Source organism: Taudactylus pleione, unplaced genomic scaffold (assembly GCF_031769625.1).
Source record: "Taudactylus pleione unplaced genomic scaffold, aTauple2 ptg000216l, whole genome shotgun sequence".
Classification (NCBI taxonomy): Eukaryota; Metazoa; Chordata; class Amphibia; order Anura; family Myobatrachidae; genus Taudactylus; species Taudactylus pleione.
In genome coordinates, this window is record NW_028284618.1 from 12,175,784 (window position 1) to 12,199,104 (window position 23,321).

The following is a 23,321-nucleotide window of genomic DNA, read 5'->3' on the forward strand; positions in this document are numbered from 1 at the left end:
ATAATAATAGTAACATTAATAATGTTGATATTGAACTACAAATCCCAGAATACACTGCCAATAGTTCCACATTAGCTGAAGAACTACAGATTGCCTAAATCAGATCTAAATGTTATAAAGAAAACATCTAAAACTCAGCGATGCATAATAAAGAGAGGATTAGCAGTTCTTGGAGGTGTTATAAGTGCAAAAAAATGTAAAACTCATCACTCAAAACTCGCATACATACAGACATTGCAGTGGTAAAGGTGGGATATATACTAACAATGGGTATTCCCAGGGAAGCATAGATCATTCAGTGCAACATTTTACAAGAGCAAATCAAAATAAATCAACATGTCTGGGTAGATTCACAGACAGATATAAAATAAATGGATAGAAATATATTATAAAACAACTGCTTTGTACTCTGGGGTGTGGATTGATAGGTCTAGAATAAAAAAGTTGACAGTCAATGGGTCGACGCCAGAAGGTCGGCAGTGTCATTAGGTCAGCAGGGACATTAGGCCGACAGATAATTGGTCAACAGTGACTTAGGCCGACAGGGTTAAAAGGACGGCATTCAAATGGTCAACACAAAAAAGGTTGACACGTGATTTTGTTGTTGTTGTTTTAGCCTAACCCTAAACATAACCCTAAACCTAACCATAACTCTAAACCTAATCAGAACCCTAAACCTAACGTAATGCTAAACCTAACCATAACCCTAAACCTAACGTAACCCTAAACCTAACCCTAAAGCTAACCAGAACCCTAAACCTAAGCCTAACCCTAAAACTAACCGTAAACCTAACCAGAACCCTAAACCTAAACCTAAACCTAACGTAACCCTAAAAGTAACCAGAGCCCTAAACCTAACGTAACCCTAAACCTAACCATAACCCTAAACCTAACCAGAACCCTAAACCTAACCCTAACGTAACCTTAAACCTAACCATAACCCTAAACTTAACGTAACCCTAAACCTAACCATAACCCAAGACCTAACCATAACCCTAAACCTAAGCCTAACACTAAAACTAACTGTAAACCTAAACCTAAAACTAACGTAACCCTAAACCTAAACATAACTCTAACCCTAAACCTAACCCTAGACCTAACCCTAAACCTAACCATAACCCTAAACCTAAGCCTAACCAAAAAACGAACCGTAAATCTAACCCTAAACCTAACATAACCCTAAACCTAACCATAACTCTAAACCTGACTGTAAGTGTAAACCTAACTCTATACCTAACATAATCCTAAACCCACCATAACTCTAAGCCTAACCGTAACCCTAAACCTAACCCAATGCAGTACCCTGTTATAGTAGATCACAATTGCATTCAGGTATAATTAGTAGCATTCTTATGAAATGTGTCCATCTTAATCATCGTAAAGTATACTATAAGATGCCTGACCTACTGTATACCATAAAAGAATGAGCCAAGTAACATCTTAACCGAGTGTGTAGTGAATAGTCATCAGTGATGGCTACTAAACTAATAGGTATGAGAATTCCTATGTAATGAGCAAGCTTGTTCATTCTATGTCTTACTGTGCTCATAAGGGGATACAATGAAATCTTAGTATACTAGTGGTAATTGAGGACAGAGCATGCTTTCACATTAGATAGTACATGATAAATGGCAAAGGCGTAACTAACATAGACGCACAATGTGTGGCTGTAATGGGGCCGACAGCTGATGTCGCCTTCCCCATTGGGCAGTACATGAGCGACCACATGCTTTGCTGTGGGGCTCACATGTCTTGTTCGAGCCCTGGTAAATGGGGCATGGAATGCTTAGCAGTAATGGCTGTACTCTGTTCTATGCCAGCTATGTGTAATGAATTATGTAATATCCCTTATTACAGAACTAGTGTATTGATTGGAGCACCCAAAGCGAATACCAGCCAACCAGAGATTGTGGAGGGAGGCACCGTGTACAACTGCCCATTTCCGAGTGCTGGGACTAGGGGTTGCAAGCGGATTCCTTTTGATAACACAAGTAAGTGTTACCCAGAGCCTGTGGGGATGGAAGGGACCGTGCCATGTAAATACTAGTACTCAGCAACACTGAGATTACATATCCATATGGTGAGCACAGTGGCTCTGTGTGGTCTTTGCACTCCACTGTTTGCTGAAAGCAAAAATATTTTATCCTTGTTATTTTTTTTATTTTTTTAAAGTTTTTGTTTGAGTAAATCTTGGGATAAATGGATCGATTTTACAAAAGTAGAGTTTTTTTCCACAGCATCTCATCAGATACTGACTAACACATGCCTGGTACAGTCTAGAAAATAATAGCTATAATTTGATTGGCTGCTGTGGGCAAAACCTCCACTTTTTGTAAACTCATACCATAGTCAATTCACCCCCTTGAGTAATGGCGGACACCGAATAGTATTTCAATATGTTGGCGCAAATATTGAATATATGATACTTGTGTGGACTATTGCTGATAGGTGCCCAGGGTCCCCTTTGTGGAACTGCAGAAAATAATATGTCATAACTGATTCCAGACTCATAGGACTGTCTATGTTTTTGCTTTTTATTATGTCAAATAGAACAAAGTAGCTTGCAGTAAAATACAAAACATTTAAACACTCACATATGGTGCTGTGATTTCCTTTTTTTTTCTACATTTATTAATTATTTATACTACCTGTTGGAGTAATATATATGTATACCAGCTGAAGTACACGGCGATGCCTGGGTTTCCAGTTATTAAGTTAGGCATCCTAGACCAATTGTCACTCCTCTGTGAAGTTTTCATCTAAATCTATCCAGTGGAAGGCCCAGAACAGGCTCCCAGGGTCAAAGTTCTGCCCAGCATACAGTACACCGAGGGGAGGTCTGGCCAGGACCCTAAGCCCCTTAAAACCTGTCCAGGATCTAAGTGGACCACCTCACGTTGATTTCATCCCAATCGGTGCATGGATGTCCGAATGCATAACGGGACAGACAAACAAACAAACAAACAAACAGACCAATACATTTTAAATGTAAGATGTGAAAGAGTGATAATTATGTTTCTGACCTTTATTTCCTAAAATGTAATTTACATTGATATCACAGTGTGACAGAAATCTATTGTCATTCATGTCACTGTAATTTATTGTCTTTTGTGTCAAAATAACATAGAATAACAATGTCAGTGATGTCACAGTGTCACAGTAATATTTTGTCTTTAATGTCACAGTGTTCTAGAATAATAATGGCATAGCATTAAATTGTCAGTGATGTCATAGTGACATGGGAGTCTATTGTCTGTACTGGTTCTGGTGCAGGTCTGTTTTTTTAGGATATATGGGGTATATTTACTAAAGTGCAGGGTTTTAGAAGTGGAGATGTTGCTCATAGTAACCAATCAGGTTCTAGCTACTACCTTTTATAAGGTGTTAGAATTATATAAATATTAAGTAGAATCTGATTGGTTCATAGTATTACAATACATTGTCAGTGATGTCACAGTGTCACAGTAATCTATTGTCATTCATGTCACAGTGTCATAGCATTACAGTACATTGTCAGTGATGTCATAGTGTCACAGTAATCTATTGTCATTCATGTCACAGTGTCATAGCATTACAGTACATTGTAGGTAATGTCACAGTATCACAGTAATATATTGTCATTCATGTCACAATATCATAACATTACAGGACATTGTCAGTGATGTCATAGTGTCACAGTAATCTATTGTCATTCATGTCACAGTGTCATAGCATTACAGTACATTGTCAGTAATGTCACAGTGTCACAGTAATCTATTGTCATTCATGTCACAGTGTCATAGCATTACAGTACATTGTAGGTAATGTCACAGTATCACAGTAATCTATTGTCATTCATGTCACAGTATCATAGCATTACAGGACATTGTCAGTAATGTCACAGTGTCACAGTAATCTATTGTCATTCATGTCACAGTGTCATAGCATTACAGTACATTGTCAGTGATGTCATAGTGTCACAGTAATCTATTGTCATTCATGTCACAGTGTCATAGCATTACAGTACATTGTAGGTAATGTCACAGTATCACAGTAATCTATTGTCATTCATGTCACAGTGTCATAGCATTACAGTACATTGTCAGTAATGTCACAGTGTCACAGTAATATATTTTCATTCATGTCACAGTGTCATAGCAATACAGGACATTGTTAGTAAGGTCACAGTGTCACTGTTATCTATTGTCATTCCTGTTACAGTATCATAGCTTTACAGGACATTGTCAGTGATGTCACAGTGTCACAGTAGTCTATTTTCATTCATGTCATAGTTTCATAGCATTACAGTACATTGTCAGTGATGTCATAGTGTCACAGTAATCTATTTTCATTCATGTCACAGTTTCATAGCATTACATTGTCAGTGATGTCACAGTGTCACAGTAATCTATTTTCATTCATGTCACAGTGTCACAGTAATCTATTGTCATTCATGTCACAGTATCATAGCATTACAGGACATTGTTACTAAGGTCACAGCGTCACAGTAATCTATTGTCATTCATGTCACAACGTCATAGCATTACAGTACATTGTCAGTAATGTCACAGTGTCACAGTAATCTATTGTCATTCATGTCACAACGTCATAGCATTACAGTACATTGTCAGTAATGTCATAGTGTCACAGTAATCTATTGTCATTCATGTCACAGTGTCATAGCATTACAGTACATTGTTACTAAGGTCACAGTGTCACAGTAATCTATTGTCATTCATGTCACATTATCATAGCATTACAGGACATTGTTACTAAGGTCACAGTGTCACAGTAATCTATTGTCATTCATGTCACAGTGTCATAGCATTACAGTACATTGTAGGTAATGTCACAGTATCACAGTAATCTATTGTCATTCATGTCACAGTGTCATAGCATTACAGTACATTGTCAGTAATGTCATAGTGTCACAATAATCTATTGTCATTCATGTCACAGTGTCATAGCATTACAGTACATTGTCAGCGATGTCACAGTGTCACAGTAATATATTTTCATTCATGTCACAATATCATAGCATTACAGTACATTGTTAGTAAGGTCACAGTGTCACTGTTATCTATTGTCATTCCTGTTACAGTATCATAGCATTACAGGACATTGTCAGTGATGTCACAGTGTCACAGTAATCTATTGTCCTTCATGTCACAATGTCATAGCATTACAGTACATTGTCAGCGATGTCACAGTGTCACAGTAATATATTTTCATTCATGTCACAGTGTCATAGCAATACAGGACATTGTTAGTAAGGTCACAGTAATATATTTTCATTCCTGTTACAGTATCATAGCATTACAGGACATTGTCAGTGATGTCACAGTGTCACAGTAATCTATTTTCATTCATGTCACAGTGTCATAGCATTACAGTACATTGTTAGTAATGTCACAGTGTCATAGCATTACATTGTCAGTAGTGTCACAGTAATCTATTTTCATTCATGTCACAGTTTCATAGCATTACAGGACATTGTCAGTGATGTCACAGTGTCACAGTAATCTATTGTCATTCATGTCACAGTGTCATAGCATTACAGGACATTGTTACTAAGGTCACAGTGTCACAGTAATCTATTGTCATTCATGTCACAGTATCATAGCATTACAGGACATTGTCAGTGATGTCACAGTGTCACAGTAATCTACTGTCATTCATGTCACAGTGTCATAGCATTACAGTACATTGTCAGTGATATCACAGTGTCACAGTAATATATTTTCATTCATGTCACAGTGTCATAGCATTACAGGACATTGTTACTAAGGTCACAGTGTCACAGTAATCTATTGTCATTCATGTCACAGTATCATAGCATTACAGGACATTGTTACTAAGGTCACAGTGTCACAGTAATCTATTGTCATTCATGTCACAGTGTGATAGCATTACATTGTCAGTAATGTCATAGTGTCACAATAATCTATTGTCATTCATGTCACAGTGTCATACCATTACAGTACATTGTCAGCGATGTCACAGTGTCACAGTAATATATTTTCATTCATGTCACAGTGTCATAGCAATACAGGACATTGTTAGTAAGGTCACAGTGTCACTGTTATCTATTGTCATTCCTGTTACAGTATCATAGCTTTACAGGACATTGTCAGTGATGTCACAGTGTCACAGTAGTCTATTTTCATTCATGTCATAGTTTCATAGCATTACAGTACATTGTCAGTGATGTCATAGTGTCACAGTAATCTATTTTCATTCATGTCACAGTTTCATAGCATTACATTGTCAGTGATGTCACAGTGTCACAGTAATCTATTTTCATTCATGTCACAGTGTCACAGTAATCTATTGTCATTCATGTCACAGTATCATAGCATTACAGGACATTGTTACTAAGGTCACAGCGTCACAGTAATCTATTGTCATTCATGTCACAACGTCATAGCATTACAGTACATTGTCAGTAATGTCACAGTGTCACAGTAATCTATTGTCATTCATGTCACAACGTCATAGCATTACAGTACATTGTCAGTAATGTCATAGTGTCACAGTAATCTATTGTCATTCATGTCACAGTGTCATAGCATTACAGTACATTGTTACTAAGGTCACAGTGTCACAGTAATCTATTGTCATTCATGTCACATTATCATAGCATTACAGGACATTGTTACTAAGGTCACAGTGTCACAGTAATCTATTGTCATTCATGTCACAGTGTGATAGCATTACAGAACATTGTTAGTAATGTCACAGTGTCACAGTAATCTGTTGTCATTCATGTCACAGTGTCATAGCATTACAGTACATTGTCAGTGATGTCACAGTAATATATTTTCATTCATGTCACAGTGTCATAGCAATACAGGACATTGTTAGTAAGGTCACAGTGTCACTGTTATCTATTGTCATTCCTGTTACAGTATCATAGCATTACATTGTCAGTGATGTCACAGTGTCACAGTAATCTATTTTCATTCATGTCACAGTTTCATAGCATTACATTGTCAGTAATGTCACAGTGTCACAGTAATCTATTTTCATTCATGTCACAGTGTCACAGTAAACTATTGTCATTCATGTCACAGTGTCATAGCATTACAGGACATTGTTAGTAATGTCACAGTGTCACAGTAATATGTTGTCATTCATGTCACAGTGTCACAGTAAACTATTGTCATTCATGTCACAGTGTCATAGCATTACAGTACATTGTTAGTAATGTCACAGTGTCATAGCAATATATTGTCAGTGATATCACAGTGTCACAGTAATATATTTTCATTCATGTCACAGTGTCATAGCAATACAGGACATTGTTAGTAATGTCACAGTGTCACTGTTATCAATTGTCATTCCTGTTACAGTATCATAGCATTACATTGTCAGTGATGTCACAGTGACATGAGAATCTGTTGTTATTAATGTCATCGTGTCATATAATTCCTTTCTCAGTGATGTTACAGTGACACAGTAGTTTACTATCATTTATGTAACAATATTTTAGAATGCTAATATCAGTGAAGTCAGAGAGTTGTAGAACACAATTATCAGTTATGTTACAGAAAATTCTATTGTCATTCCTATCACAGTGATATATAATTGTCTTTTCAGTGATGTCACAGTGACACAGTAATCTGATGTTACTTATCCATTTCTAATGATGTAACAATAATACAATAATCTAGTGTCATTGATGTTACTGTGGAGGAGATGTATGAAGGGGCGATATGGGGGTTTAGATAACGCTTCTCCCCCATATATTATTGTTGGGTTGGGTGTTAAATGAAAGGGGCGCTATGCGCACCCGTCATTATTGGTGCTGCTATCTACAAGATAGCGCGCCGATGTGCCTCCCAATGTACGACCGGTCAGTGGCACTGACCATTCCGACAGCTGCAGCTATCGATTTCAACACAGCAGGGATACTGTCCCTGGCTGTGGCGGCTGCCAGCTTCATGCGAGATCTCGTGATGCTTGTGAGACATCGAGAATGCCCAGGGCAGCCGGCTCGGAGGTGAGACACAGCGATCAGCACTAGGCTGATGCGCTATGGGCTCTGTCAGGGATCATCGGAGGAGGGAGTTTTCACTCCCCCACTCCAGCAGATGTGATGTTCATACATCTCGTCGGTACTGCTTCCTGCTTCACTTCGGTAATGAGGCAAAGTAAGAAGAACTATAGCGGCAGGATCCATGCCACTTTAATACATCTCCCCCTGTATCATATAATTCCATTGTCAGTGTTCTCATAGTGACACAGAAATCTAATGTCATTCATGTTAGCACCATATAATTACATTGTCAGTAATTCCATAGTGTCGCAGTATTATATTATCATTTATGTCAGTTACATTGTCAGTATTTTCAGAGTGACACAGGAATATATTGTCATTCATGACACAGTGTCATATAATTACACTGTCATTTATCTTTGCAGTGTCATATAATTACATTGTCAGTATTGTCACCGTAATCTATTGTCAGTGATGTTAGAGTGACACAGAACTCTATTGTCATTTACTGTATGTCACATTATTATAGAATGATATTGTCAGTGATATTGCAGTAACACCTTCATCTGCTGTATTTACAGTAATTTAGTGTCATTGATTTTACAGCCTCCTATAATAACATTGTCAGTGATGTTACAGCGAAACAATAATTTATGTTCATTCATGTGACCATGATTTCTATTTCAGTAATATCGCATGGAACCAGCATTCTATTGTAGTTTTAAAGTTTAATAGAATTGTCAGTGATATTGCAGTGTCACAGTAATCTGTTGTTATTGATGTCACAGTGTCATAGAAGAGAAACTGAATGATTGCTATAAGAATGATGTTTAAACCTCTAGGATGGGGGCTGATCACTTGACTTATACCCCTTTCACAGTATCAGCAAGTAACCCGGGTTATTGCACATGAACGCGCTGTGCAGTGTGAAAGGGCCCAGTTGAAATATCCCGGCATTTCAACTCTGGTAACGAGCAGGGTCGAACATGAGTTCAACCCGGCTCGCAGTGCAGCGTGAACTGGTACCTTGGTCGAGGCGACCTGGGTACCGCTCGCTGCATAGAGAGAGCCAGCGGTTGGAGATGGTCTCATCTCCAAGTGCTGTCTCAGCAGCGAAGGCGGTGACATCTTCGACCCGGCATTATTGCCGGGTCGGGATTCCAGCCTAGAAGGGCTCTCAGCCGGGTTGCACCCGGTATTGAAGCATGTACAAATCCTGGGTGCTACCCTGCAATTGCGATGTGAAAGGGGTATTAGTCTACCTATGGTGTGGCAGGGTGTGTCTGTGTTGGACATAATTTGAAGACGGGATGTGGGCCAAAGCCTCTTTTTTGCAGTCTTCCGACCCTCCGTCCCTTATAATTTTTGTTGTTTGGTGGTTGATTGCTGACTATTTTGCGGCGGGAAAGAACGGCAGCTCCCTAGTCCGGGTGCAATCACTTACTTTGGGTGTGCTCCCTTCGTTGACTGGTTAGTTGGCTGACCACCCTGACGGGGGCAGTGTCGTAACCCAAATGGGTGGGTAGTCAAGTTAGAAGGTGGACTGGATACCCTTTGTTGTGTTATAGAATTGTTATAGTTGAATTGTGCACCTTGGGCAGTATTCGCCTACAATGCATGTTGGCGGTTGTTATTGTGCATTGTAGATTTGTGCTGCAACACCATTACACTTTCTCTGCCCTCCATACTTTCTTCCACTATTCTAAGCGTAAGGAGGCGTAATCACAAGTTGCATCTCTAGCTACATATGGATGTGGGCTTGCACAGTACAAAATATGTATATACCAACTTTACTTCTGTCCCTATATGTATATTAGTGATAAACACTATTTTAATGGTGGTAATTTAAAAAGTTTCAAGACTTTCAGAGACACTGCGTTTTGTGCACATTAATAAAGACCTTTGATGGGTGTTATTTCCAGAAGTATGTCTTGTTTAATTTTAGTCCAATGTTATTGTTTTCTCATGCAACAACCGGTGGTAATGACTTCCATATGTTAATTATAAACTTTATACAGCATTGTTTCCTATTGTCAGATGTATATACTAGCAGCTTGATACTGTACTTTTGTTATGTTTATTTAAGAATAATTGTTCCCTGTTGATTTCTGTGAGATTGATCAGGGCACGTTTCCATAGCGACCTAAAGTCGCTCCATCCTCTCGTTATTTAATATTAATAGATTAGTATTAGCAAAGTTCCTTTTACCCCACCAATAGTCCTGTGTAGCTTGTGGCACCTCGGGTGCTCACATTCCTTCCATTCCCCCTTGTCCCTCCTTGCTGCCTTCCCTTGGTCTGTGTCCCTCGCCCTCACCTTCTCTTCTTTCTCGGCCTATGATATGTATCAGCTCAGAACGGGAGGTTCCTCACCCAGGGCCGTAACTAGGGTAGTGTGACCAGTGCCATGGCACAGGGCACCGCAGAGCAGGGGGCGCTGTTTGGGCCTGTCAATTTTCCTGTTTGTTATCATTCTCACTTGTAGCTTCCTCTTCTTTTATCCCCAGCATCTAATGGCCTCCCCTATGGCTTCCCTGACCCTTCCCCATGAGGCCATGGCCATTTTTCTCATGAACTTTCTTATGTCCCTATGGGGGGGTGTGCCAATGCTCTGTCTGGCACAGGGAACCAAAAAGTCTAGTTACGGTTCTGTCCTCATCATTGTTCATATTACTGACAGTTCAGGATTCCTAACCAGTCTGCCTGTGATACAGCCATACCCTGCTCTCAGCTGGCATCCTGGAGGTTCTGGCATATATATATTTATTTTATTAAAAATCTTTTTTTTTTAAATATTCTTTTGCAAACAATAATTGGGAGGGGGATACAGAATTAAGAAAAATGGATCACAATTGCAGCTCTGCAATTGTTGCATACTGCGCATGCACCGCTCTGAATGGCGGTCGCACTGTGATTACGGATGCACTGTGGAATCCATTGCAGAGTGAGTGACAGGCAGTCACTCACTCTGCAGTGTTTGGGGGTGTTGACGGGGGAGTGGTTGCAGAAACGCAGGCGTGCCTGTCTATGGACGCCGTTGTGTGGGCGTGCATAAATTAGCCACTGCGACTGCCTTGAGTACTCTCTGTGTGCGGCGAGACTTGCAACTTCTGAGACAAGTCAGACCTGCTGTAATTGTGCATGAGGGGCCGATGTTCTCCAATGTTACCGATGTATACGCAGAGCTGCGAGGTATTACGGATGTGAGAAGGCAGTAGTGGCTGTCTCTATGCTGGCTGAGCGGTGGCAGACATTAGTATATCTCCGCAGATTCATTGCATGCGATTGTGCAGCTGTGATCCGTGCTGAATCAGGCCCTTAGAGTGAATATCACCAAGAAGGCAGCAGGAGAAGGGCCAGACTGAGCCAAAAATGTACGGAAGGACAAGAGGAAGCTCTGGGTCATAGTACAAAGGAGAGTGGTGAGGAGGCATTACAATGATTCTCCCGAGACCCCAGCAATACCAATCCCCTTTCCCAAGACCCCAGCAATAACATTCCCCTTTCCCGAGGCTCCAGTGATGCCAGGCCCCTTTCACAAGACTCCAATGATGCCAAGCCCCTCTCCCTAGACTCCAGCGATGCCAGTCCCCTCTTCTGAAACTCCAGTGATGCCAGTCCTCTCTCCCAAGATCTTAGCAATACCATTTCCCTCTCCAAAGACTCCAGTGATGCCATTCCCCTCTCCTGAGACTCCAGAGATGCCAGTCCCCTCTTCCTAGACTTCAGTGATGCCAGTCCCCTCTCCTGAAACTCCAATGATGCCAGTCCCCTCTCCAGAGATCTCAGCAATACCATTTCCCTCTCCAAAGACTCCAGTGATGCCATTCCCCTCTCCTGAGACTCCAGAGATGCCAGTCCCCTCTCCCTAGACTTCAGTGATGCCAGTCCCCTCTCCTGAAACTCCAATGATGTCAGTCCCCTCTCCAGAGATCTCAGCAATACCATTTCCCTCTCCCAAGACTCCAGTGATGCCAGTCCCATCTCTTGACAACCCAGTGATTGCAGTTCCCTCTGTTGAGAACCCTGCGGTGCCAGTACCTTCTCCTGAGAAGCCATTGAGGCCAGTGCCCTCTCTGGAGGCCCCAGTGAGACAGTCCCTTCTCCAGAGACCCCAATGATGCCAGGCTCCTTTCCCAAGACCCCAGTAATTCCAGTATTCTGTCCTGAGATCCCAATGATGCCAGTCCCCTCTACTGAGGCCCAGATTTTTATCCTTAGCTATCAGTATCTAGATCTGGAGTGGCTCTGGGTATGGAGGGGGGGGGGTGTTCATGCATTTTATGGTATGCATTTAGATATGCATGTTTGTAAAATCCATAAAGTAAATAGTTATAAAATACAGTTTATGGATTGTCTATGATGACCACAAATAACCTTGGTGCCACCATTCAATAGATGTTAGACTGGGGCATCTGCTTATAAATCATCTGCCTTTTACCCCAAAGCTGCACTTACTAATTGTGTTTCTCTCCTTGATATGCTCAAAGCATTGAATTCAGGGGCTTATGCAGAGTTGGATGTCAGTACAAGTTCTCAGCGCAAAATGAGCTTTTGATTACTTCACATGTGGAGTAGATATGCACAAGACCCACTTCTTACGTAGAGTCCTTCATATCTTATGCTTACAACTCCATCAAATTGAAAGGCAGACACCAGCGGGTATATAGACACGAAAGTCCCTCCATCGCAAAGGGCCGCTCTTACTTGCTGATGCCGAGACCTGATGCATGACACATCACTACATCGGTACAGATTGTTTAGTGTGTTCCCAGCATTAAGCTTTCAGCGTATCTTATGCTACTAGTGTATCTTATGCTATTAGTGTATCTTATGCTACTAGTTTATCTTATGCTATTAGTGTATCTTATGCTATTAGTGTATCTTATGCTGTTAGTGTATCTTATGCTACTAGTGTATCTTATGCTGTTAGTGTATCTTATGCTACTATTGTATCTTATGCTATTAGTGTATCTTATGCTAGTAGTGTATCTTATGCTACTAGTGTATCTTATGTTATTAGTGTATCTTATGCTGTTAGTGTATCTTATGCTATTAGTGTATCTTATGCTACTAGTGTATCTTATGCTATTAGTGTATCTTATGCTACTAGTGTATCTTATGCTACTAGTGTATCTTATGCTGTTAGTGTATCTTATGCTATTAGTGTATCTTATGCTACTAGTGTATCTTATGCTGTTAATGTATCTTATGCTACTAGTGTATCTTATGCTGTTAGTGTATCTTATGCTACTATTGTATCTTATGCTATTAGTGTATCTTATGCTAGTAGTGTATCTTATGCTACTAGTGTATCTTATGTTATTAGTGTATCTTATGCTGTTAGTGTATCTTATGCTATTAGTGTATCTTATGCTACTAGTGTATCTTATGCTATTAGTGTATCTTATGCTACTAGTGTATCTTATGCTGTTAGTGTATCTTATGCTATTAGTGTATCTTATGCTACTAGTGTATCTTATGCTGTTAGTGTATCTTATGCTACTAGTGTATCTTATGCTGTTAGTGTATCTTATGCTATTAGTGTATCTTATGCTACTAGTGTATCTTATGCTGTTAGTGTATCTTATGCTGTTAGTGTAACTTATGCTACTAGTGTATCTTATGCTATTAGTGTATCTTATGCTAGTAGTGTATCTTTTGCTACAAGTGTATCTTATGTTATTAGTGTATCTTATGCTGTTAGTGTATCTTATGCTGTTAGTATATCTTATACTATTAGTGTATCTTATGCTAGTAGTGTATCTTATGCTACTAGTGTATCTTATACTACTAGTGTAGAAAACTATGGATGTTATGTAATATACCCAGTCACAGCCATCTTAAGATACCTGCAGCTCTGCGCATTGTGCAAAATTCATATTTCCCCAAGATGTCTGCACTTTATACGTAAATTGTGCCCAACTCTACATCAACCCGGCAGTGTGGACTTTGGGCCTGATTCAGAGCCGGATGCTATTAGCGCTCGCTCGTCCTGAAAATAGGGGTGGCTATTCAAATGAACCGTTCGCTGTTTGCGGTCTGTTCACGCCTCTAGGTCTGAACGAGCGAACAAAACTTGCGGTCATTTTTTGGATTATTTATTAGATTAATCGAGTACATCGACCAGGGTATGAGCTGCTCGCTATTCTTGTGGTTGGTTTTTGCTACCACAATTTTGCGAGCAGTTCTGGCTAAAAAAAACCCCAGTGACGTGGTCAATGACGCTGCTGTATTGATTATGCACACCCATAAAACACCCGTTTTGACCTTTAAGCACGCCTGCGATTGGATCTCCACTCCCCGTTTTCAAGCACCTTCCCCTGTACCACCCACATACGCCTCATTCTGTCACTCAAAATAGCAGGCATTCGCTATTTTGCGAGCACATGAATTTCGGCCGCACTGAGTGGTTCGCGCATGCGTATAACGATCCGTACGCATGCACAGTTGGGCAAACATCGCTCGGAGCGAACGAGCGGCCGCTTACGAGTGGCTCTGAATCAGGCCCTTTACTTTTACTTCTGTACTATTTTACAGTATTTTGTAAAAAGCAGAATGACAGATGCTGAGACACCGCACACTGACTGCGCCCATTGCTCTGACGGTCTCACATTACAACTCTAATACAACATCCAAATGTTACTGTTCTCCGGCCTGTCAGGTTTTCTTTCTGCACCTTGTAAAACCAAATGATGGAAGTTTGTGTATTGTAAATATCTGGCAATTTCTGCCCAGTTTCCCTATTTAGAGTACAATGGACTAGACTTAATAAACTGTGAAAAGATCTCTTGACATGCTCTCAGTTGGAATCTAGATGGAACCAGAACTGGAGATTTTGAATATACCCAAAGCAAGTTGCCCATTCTTTTGTTCTGCCATAAGGATATTATTTCAGTCTCAGTGTTGTTGTAATGAACAAGTTTTATGCATTGCTTCTAGTACCTGGAGAGCTTCATATTGCACCGTCATGTACTAAAGAATTACCTGGTGCCAGGGAAGATCTACAGTACCATGTGTTGCAGCTCTTAGACGGCACTTGCTTAGGGTAGCGGTATTTAGGGGGCAACAGAAAAGGGTAACTTTCATGATTTTGTTGGTTGATTATTGGCAGTGCAGCTTTAAATTTGCCCAGCCAAGTGGTAATAATAAGGGGTTTGGGCAAAACAACACGAAATGCTGAACTGCTGACTCAGAGGCCAAAAGTAGAGCTGAAAGCAAGTTGTGAATTGCTCCCGCATTGCATATACAGAACTAGGGACAATAGCGGTCACGGGAATATGCAAATGCTAATCTCAGCCTTCCCTTTGTGCTGGATGGTGCGATTGAATGTACGAGAGGTGAGACGCCCACACCAACATCAACGCAACCTCAGTACCACCATAGACATTTGCGGTAGCCTAGGGTGTACTCTAGCAACTCTCCTCAAAATCAAATCTAAACATGACTTCTGAAGCGTTGGCTTTGTGATTGGGAAAGCACAAGCATTCCCAGACATGCCCGTGACCCTCCCATATCTCACCCTGGAAACTGCCTCTTTTTGAGATCACCTCCCAGTCTCCAGGTTGAAATGCCCAGGGATCGCAAACCGCTTCTCAAATGAAGCGATGCTGTATGCAGTTGCAGATGGCATCGCACACATTGGTTCGTGCCCGCGCCGTAAGGGATTTAGAGACTCTTTGTGCAGTAGCAAAACATCGCTCAGCTGCGTAAATACCGGCACTGCGCCCTAAATGAAGATATTCGCTCGTACAGTATGCAGAATTGTCCGCATCTATGGGACCAAACAATCCCTATCCATATGCTTAGTTTCATAGACGTCATCATTATCTGCCCTTGGTGCAAGAAAGATGTCTGCAAACAGGTGTATTTATTTATGCATACATATAATCCTGCAAAGTCTGTGGGCCTGATTCAGAGCCGGACGCTATTTGCGCTCACTCGTTCAGAAAAAGGGGTCGGCTATTTAAATTGAGCGCTCGCTCTTTGCGGTCTGTTGACGCCTCTATGTCTGAGCGAGCGAACGAAACATGCGCTCGCTATTTTGTAAAGGCGCCCCCTGGCCGCTCGCATCCTATGTCATCTCCGCTATTTATTTGATTAATCGAGTACATCGAAAGGCGTCTGAACTGCTCGCAGTGCTTGTGGTTGGATTTTCCTACCGCAATCATGCGAACAGTTCAGGCTAAGAAACAACCAAGTGACGTGGTCAATGACGCTGCTTTGTTAATTATGCACTCCCTTAAAACGCCAGTTTTGACCGTTTGGCACGCCTGTGTTCGGATCTCCACTCCCCGTTTTCAAGCACCTTCCCCTGTTACCACCCACAAACACCTCATTCTGTCACTCAAATTAGCAGGCACTCGCTATTTTGCGAGCGCTTGATTTCCGACCGCAATGAGTGGTTGGCGCATGCGCATTACGACCCATACGCATGCGCAGATGTGCGAACATCGCTCGGAGTGAACGAGCGGCCGCTTACGAGGAGGAGGAGTTATGTACAAGTCTGATGGCCCATAAATGCGTACAATCAGCTCCGGAGCATTCGCAGAGCGAGAACATGCAGGATCTGCCCGCTAAACTGACTTACATATATACCTGTATCTGCCTCTAAGGAGCCAATTTATCAGGCTATTTTGTCATAAATGTCGAAACTGCAGTTTCTGCATCATTTTATGAATTGTTGCTATGTACTAATAGCACAGTGCAGGAGGTTTCACAGAAATCACCAGCAGAGTGCCAGTTTGCACTGCAGATCGCAGTCCCCTATTATTATCAATGGGGACTATGATCTCTGTGGGTCATTCAGACCCATTCGCTCGCAAATGGGTCGATGTTGCCCCACTGCGCATGCGCACGACGGAGGGAGCTCCGTCGTGCGCATGCGCGAGACCCGGATAGCGACGGGCTCTCCGTCGCTCCGGGTCTCGCACCAAAGGGGGCGTGCTGTCGATGTTGATTGACAGCACGCCCCCTTTGGTGGGCGTGCCGGGGGCGTGACTGCCAGACGGAGGCGTTCCCCTCTGCTCTATGTAGCAATTTCCAAAAAAGCAAAGGTTTTCAGAGTTTGGCCACTTTAGTTTACACCATCTTCAGATGGTGTAAACTGCTTTAAGCCTATGGAGGCTTAAGGTGGGCACACACTGGACGTGTCGTACCGCGGGTACACATCAGAAAGATGTTTTGGAGGACGGAACGATCACTTGTTCCGTCCTTCATTAACATGAATGGGGCTGCATGCGATATTGTCAGGTTTGATGTGCAGCACATCACGATATTGCATGTGACCGCGCATATGTCGTGACGATTTGGCTAAATCAGCCTGATTGTAACTACATCAACCCAGTCTATACCCGGCATAACGAGCAGAAGAGAGATCTTCAGATCTTTCTCCCGCAGCCTCCTGCTGGCGGTGGAAACTGACACTGTGTGCATGCGCAGTGTCAGTTTCCCCTGGAGAAGTGTTTGTGAAAGACTTCTACAATTTTCCAGGGATATATCTTGCAGGGACAACGGTTACCGTAACCGCTGCCGCTGCGAGTTCCCTTTGTGCATAGCGGGGATATTTTCATTTGAAATAAAAATATCCACCGTGATAGGGAACCTTAATAATCGCGGAAGTTCTCGCAATTATTAATACATAGGCCCCCAAGAGTTTTTCAGTTTACATATGTCAAAGGCAGCGCAAGCTGTGTTACCCTGCCCTGGGGCTTAAGCAGAACAACATGCTGAGTAGTACAGAGAAGGAAACTCCAACTCATTAAACAATCACAGCTAAAACCACAAAAATATTATCATTACTAATAACACACATGTAAACATTATCATGCACAGTAATAATTATACCATCCCAAGCAAAGGTGGACGGCTAAGGAAAAATCTTCTGTTTTCCCAAAAGAACACAAAACTTTGTTTTCAACATAAATTGTTTCTGGAGAGGAGAAAAACGACCTGTGCGGAGGAAATATTGTAACAAAGAAGAAGGTAATCCGGCGTCATAAATCACGGCTTTATATTAGACACCCTGCGGTGTGATTATTATTATTTTTTCTTTTTTAGTTTAAGTTACAGACTCTGAGGATTTCTGCATCCAGATGTGTGTGCAGACCATTAGTAGGAATGGGCCTTTAGACAAGAAAATGATGATATGTAGCCTAGTTAGCCCTGATGGCTGTGTTGTGATACATTGGTGACTTTATGGCCTGTTTAACAGGGATGTAGTTAAAATACCGGTGGACAGGATTCTGGCCGCTGATATACCGATACCAGAATACCGACCACCGGCAAAATACTGACGCCGCTATCCCGAATGGGATCAGGATATCAGAGTCGGCGTACTGAACGCCAGAATCCCGAATGTCGGTAAGTGTAGTAGTTACCCAGGGCTGGGTGGGGTTAGGATTAGGCACCACTAAGGGAGGGTTAGGGTAGGGAGAGGGGAACGGTTAGGGTACTTACCTCCCTTCACAGTTCGGGCTTCCGGTGTCGGGATTCCCCAAAGAAGCAGGACGCTGGTCTACTTTCTCAGGAGTCTAGGAGAGCTACCCAAAATCCCAGATTCCCAGAAATTCCGGAACTATAAGGAGGTATTCTATGCAACAATAGAGTCTCTGCTTGCCTGATATCTGAGTGACTTATGGCAACCATCTTTCTCTATTAAAACAAGCTCATATATACAATTTTTTTTTTTGGGACAGTGGATTTTCGGCCCATGAAACTCTCTGGTGATTGTTGGTAGAAAGGGAGGGGGATATTTGCATATTTGTATCCTGAAATGTTTAGACTTATTATCAAATATATTTAAAATGGGACTGACCATGTCCCTGTTTTTAGAGATGTGTCAAGAAAGATTTTTAGCTGCTTGTTGACAGGTGTCACAGACAGTCTGCATCACTGGGTCACTAGTCCCCCTTTTACATGTAAACATTATTAGAATTGTTTGTTTCAATACAAGGGGCCTGATTCAGAGCCGGACGCTATTTGCGGTCGTTCGTCCAGAAAATAGGGGTGGCTATTCAAATGAACCGTTCGCTCTTTGCAGTCTGTTCACGCCTCTAGGTCTGAACGAGCGAACAAAACTTGCGGTCGTTTTTTGGAAAAATACGCCCCCTGGCCGCTCACATCCTACGTCATGTCCGCTATTTATTAGATTAATCGAGTACATCGACCAGCGTATCAGCTGCTCGCTATTCTTGGGGTTGGTTTTTGCTACCACAATCTTGCGAGCAGTTCTGGCTATAAAATAACCCAGTGACGTGGTCAATGACGCTGCTGTTTTAATTATGCACACCCATAAAACGCCCGTTTTGACCTTTAAGCACGCCTGCGTTCTTATCTCCACTCCCCGTTTTCAAGCACCTTCCCCTGTTAACACCCTTTCTGTCACTCAAATTATCAGGCATTCGCTATTTTGCGAGCACATGAATTTCGCCCGCACTGAGTGGTTCGCGCATGCTTATAACGATACGTACACATGCGCAGTTGGGCAAACATCGCTCGGAGCGAATGAGAGGCCGCTTACGAGCGGCTCTGAATCAGGCCCAAGATCAGTAATTCTCCGTGTAGATGGGTGCACTTCATATGTCTTTGTATTATTGTGCTGAGGTGGGTTCCTCTTAGCACAGTCCCGTATAGTGTACTTCAGCTCACCAAGGTGGTCTGTAGCGGCACGTACAGCACCTGTTTATATACTGTACATCCTTATAAACATTGGCTTATGCTGTTTTACAGAAATAACCTTGGGACTTACTTGTTTTTTGCATTTATTAGTGTATATTAGATGTGGTCGACTAATTCTTTAGTGGAACACTACAACCCAACACAAATATCTAGATATGAAGAATGAAGTCACCTATGACATCTTTAAGTTATTGTTCTGGTAGGATATGAGGCAGCGAGAAAAGCTGGGATTGCAGTCTTTTGAGCTGCTGTGACATCACTGCCCCTGTGTATGACTCCAACAATACTCAGTCATTTCTATAGAGTAAAAATTAGGTAAAGAAGCACCTCCCTCCTAGTATGGTAACCTGCTACAGAGGAGTGATGGAGACAATAGTGGACTTGCTTAGTTAAGCATACGCACTCCATACATACTATTCATCTGGGTAATACACAGGCTTTTTGTCAATTAGTGGCTTCACTCAACTTTTAAATAATAAAAAATAACTATATAACTCAAATTAAAAAATGTCATCCCCCGCAATGCATTTATGTTATAGTTTAAAATGTATTGATGCAGATCTGTCTTCTTGCCGATAGACATTACAGTCTGCAGCCCTTCTACAGACACAGATAATCTCCCCAACAACAGAGTGAAGATCAAAAGCGAAACAGGGCTGACGTAGATGAATTCAGCTCATTTCTTCTAAATCCACTTACATATGTTTCTTATTTTTTTTATACCCAAAAATAGGTTTTACAGAAAAGCAGCCTAGATGCATTAGCACAGCCGGCTGGTCACATGCTTGGTAAGATAACATCCTACTGCAGCCGGATGTGCCTTCTAGAACTGAGGTAAAACAGTTGATAATATTAAGTGCATGGACTGAAAAAAAACACAAGATGACCTGGTTCCCTCGCAGGTCTGTGGTTAAGCATAGAGTACATCTTGCAGGGAGTGAAAATCGCTTCCTGTTCCAGACCATGGTGAGGGATGTAGTTATGAGACCGGCGCCGGTTTCAATACGGACAAGTGACTTAAAATAGGCGTTGAAATACCGATGCCTATCTTAATCCCAACGCCGGAATGCCAAAGGACGCCAGCCCGAACGAGGTAAGTCCGGGGCGCCCTTTGCGTTAGCCGCGCGGTCTGGTAGGTTTAGTGAGCATAGTGGGGTTAGGGTTAGTTTCTTTGGGAGGGTTAGAGATAGGCACCCCTAGGGGAGAGATTTAGGATTAGGCACCCCCAGGGGGAGGTTAGGATTTGGCACCCCCCCCCGGTAGGGGTAGGTTTAGGGTGCGGTAAGGGGGGGGTTGGGTTAGGCACCCCCTTGGGGGGGTTAGGCACTAGGGGGAAAGGTTAGGGTTAGGCACCACTAAGGGAGTGTTAGGGAGGGTCAGGGGTAGGGATAGGGTACTTACCTACCCTGTCTGGATCTTCTCCCTTCAGGTTGCCGCCGGGACTTCATACCCATTCCCATGGTGAAATGCCAGAGTTGAGGGAACGTCAGAGAACAGATATGAACAAGGCTTTGCAAAAGAGAGACAACATTAATAGTAGCTGGGTGAACACTATACAATGTATGTACCTAGCGATGGAACTATGTGATGTAACGATACAACGCATGCGCCGTACACACTGCACCATCCGGTACGATGGCAGGATGTGTCGTTACATGGTGCATTTAACAGCACCGCGTCGTTCATTGCATAGTCACATCTGGTGTGCTGCGATGATGTGATGAACGACGATTGTTAAGGACTGACCAAACATGCACTCCATACAATGTGTATGACATATTGTTCCAATCCTTGTCGGAATGATATATGGTACGATATAGTGTATAGTGTGTACACAGCTGTAGACTAAACAAACAAGAAGACAATGAAACCATACTGGTAAAGGGGGGGTAGGGGGTGCTGAGCGATGCAACGGTAATTGCCTCCATACATTGCACAATGTACTGGCACGATCTTCACTTCACAGCATGGAATCGATAGAACGATGGTTGGGAGGATCAAACAGTTTGATAATCAAATGATCCGACAGTTTTTCTGCTATTTCCAGCTATTTCCAAGTGTGGTGTGATTATATGCTACATGGATAAAAGGACCGAATCTACTGCAGGAGGTAGGTGAGTATAAGGTTTTTATTACAGGTAACCCATTGGAATACTGGGCCTGATTCTGACCCGCTCGCGAGCGCTGAGTGCTCGCAAGCGGGTCGATGGTGCCCTAGTGCGCATGCGCACGACGGAGGGAGCTCCGTCGTGCACATGCGCGAGACCCGGCGAGCGACGGGGAAGCCATCGCTCGGGGTCTCGTACCTAAGGGGGCATGCTGTCGATGGTGATTAACAGCACGCCCCCTTTGGTGGGCGTGCCGGGGGCGTGGCTGCCCAGACGGAGGCGTTCCCATGGGAACGCCTTCCGTCTGGGTCCAGCCCCACTGACATCACTGGTGATGTCAGTGGGAGTGATTTTGGCTCTGATAGAGCCAAAATCACTTCAGGGCTTGCGGCAACGAGACCCTAGTGCAGGGTCTCGTCGCAAGCCCGATGGTCGCGATGGTCTTGACCATCGCGACCATCATCATGGACGCTCGCATAAGCTGTGGGTGGTAACCCACAGCTATGCGAGCGTCCAAAAGGCCGCTCCAATAAGAGGTAGGAGGGCCCTGATTCAGAGCGAGCGCTCTGGTCAGAGCGTCCGGCTCTGAATCAGGCTCTCTATTTGGACAAGGGGACCGAACAGCTGGCTGTAGGTAAGTATATGTGAGTGTGGTAGGTGTGTGCAATAAAATTGTACAAACTACTGTGTGTGTGTCTTGTGGTTTTTTAACTATTTTTTACAGCGGGGGTACGGGTGCCGGTCGCTTGCTGGTACTCGTAGCTCAACAAGTGCCAAAGGGCAGGCACGCTGGCACCTGTAGTTCCACTGTAAAATCCAATAGTTGACATTATTATTTCAACACTATTACCCCTGCACCCACCGCTCCAAGGGTGCGTGGAAGAGCCCCGGCCTTCAGCTGAAGCTTGGGGTGCTCGGGAGAGGGGGGACACTTTTATTGGGGGGATCTCCACCTCCCCTGAGATCTCCAGCTTGGGCTGACCAGCTTGGGGTGATAATTCTTTGGCCGGGGTCATCCGGTGAAAGGGTCCCCTGGCTGTGGCATTACACCCAGCTGGATTTGAGCCCAGTGCTGGTTTTAAGAATTGGGGCACCCCTATGCAATTTTTCCCCCCTATTTTTAAAACCAGTACAGGCTCACTAGCCCAGTGCTGGTACCTAAAATACGGGGGAACTCTACTCGTTTTTTTCCCCGTATTTTTAGGAACCATGATTGGCTGAGCAGCCCGGGGCTGTTTATGCTTTTTGGGGGGGACCCTACATTAACACTTCAAACTATCTGTAGATGCAAAAAAATACACAGATCACACTGATCTGAGTATTTTTCAGCAAAACACGCACATCAGGAGGTCGTCTATTTAAAACTTCTAGGTCCGAGTTTGCTACAATTACCCCCGGGATTGTTTTCACGCTTCTTGGTAAATTCGCGAGTTGTATACTTTTCAGTGAAAGTAGTTTCGTGTTTGGCCGATGGTGTATTGAATCGTGTTTGCAATCTCACACAAGTTTTTCAGTGTACATAGAAAAATCTCTCCCAAACTCGCCCGGGTTTGTCTT

General features: G+C 42.7%; 1 protein-coding gene across 1 annotated transcript in view; it reads left to right on the forward strand.

Annotated features, from left to right (window-relative positions):
• Nucleotides 1-23,321, forward strand: part of ITGA8 (integrin subunit alpha 8) — a 212,997-nt gene that overhangs the window by 5,747 nt on the left and 183,929 nt on the right. The window contains exon 2 of the mRNA XM_088478635.1: nucleotides 1,858-1,991. Within this exon, the coding sequence (XP_088334761.1) occupies nucleotides 1,858-1,991 (134 nt within the window). The remainder of the gene's footprint in view (nucleotides 1-1,857; nucleotides 1,992-23,321) is intronic.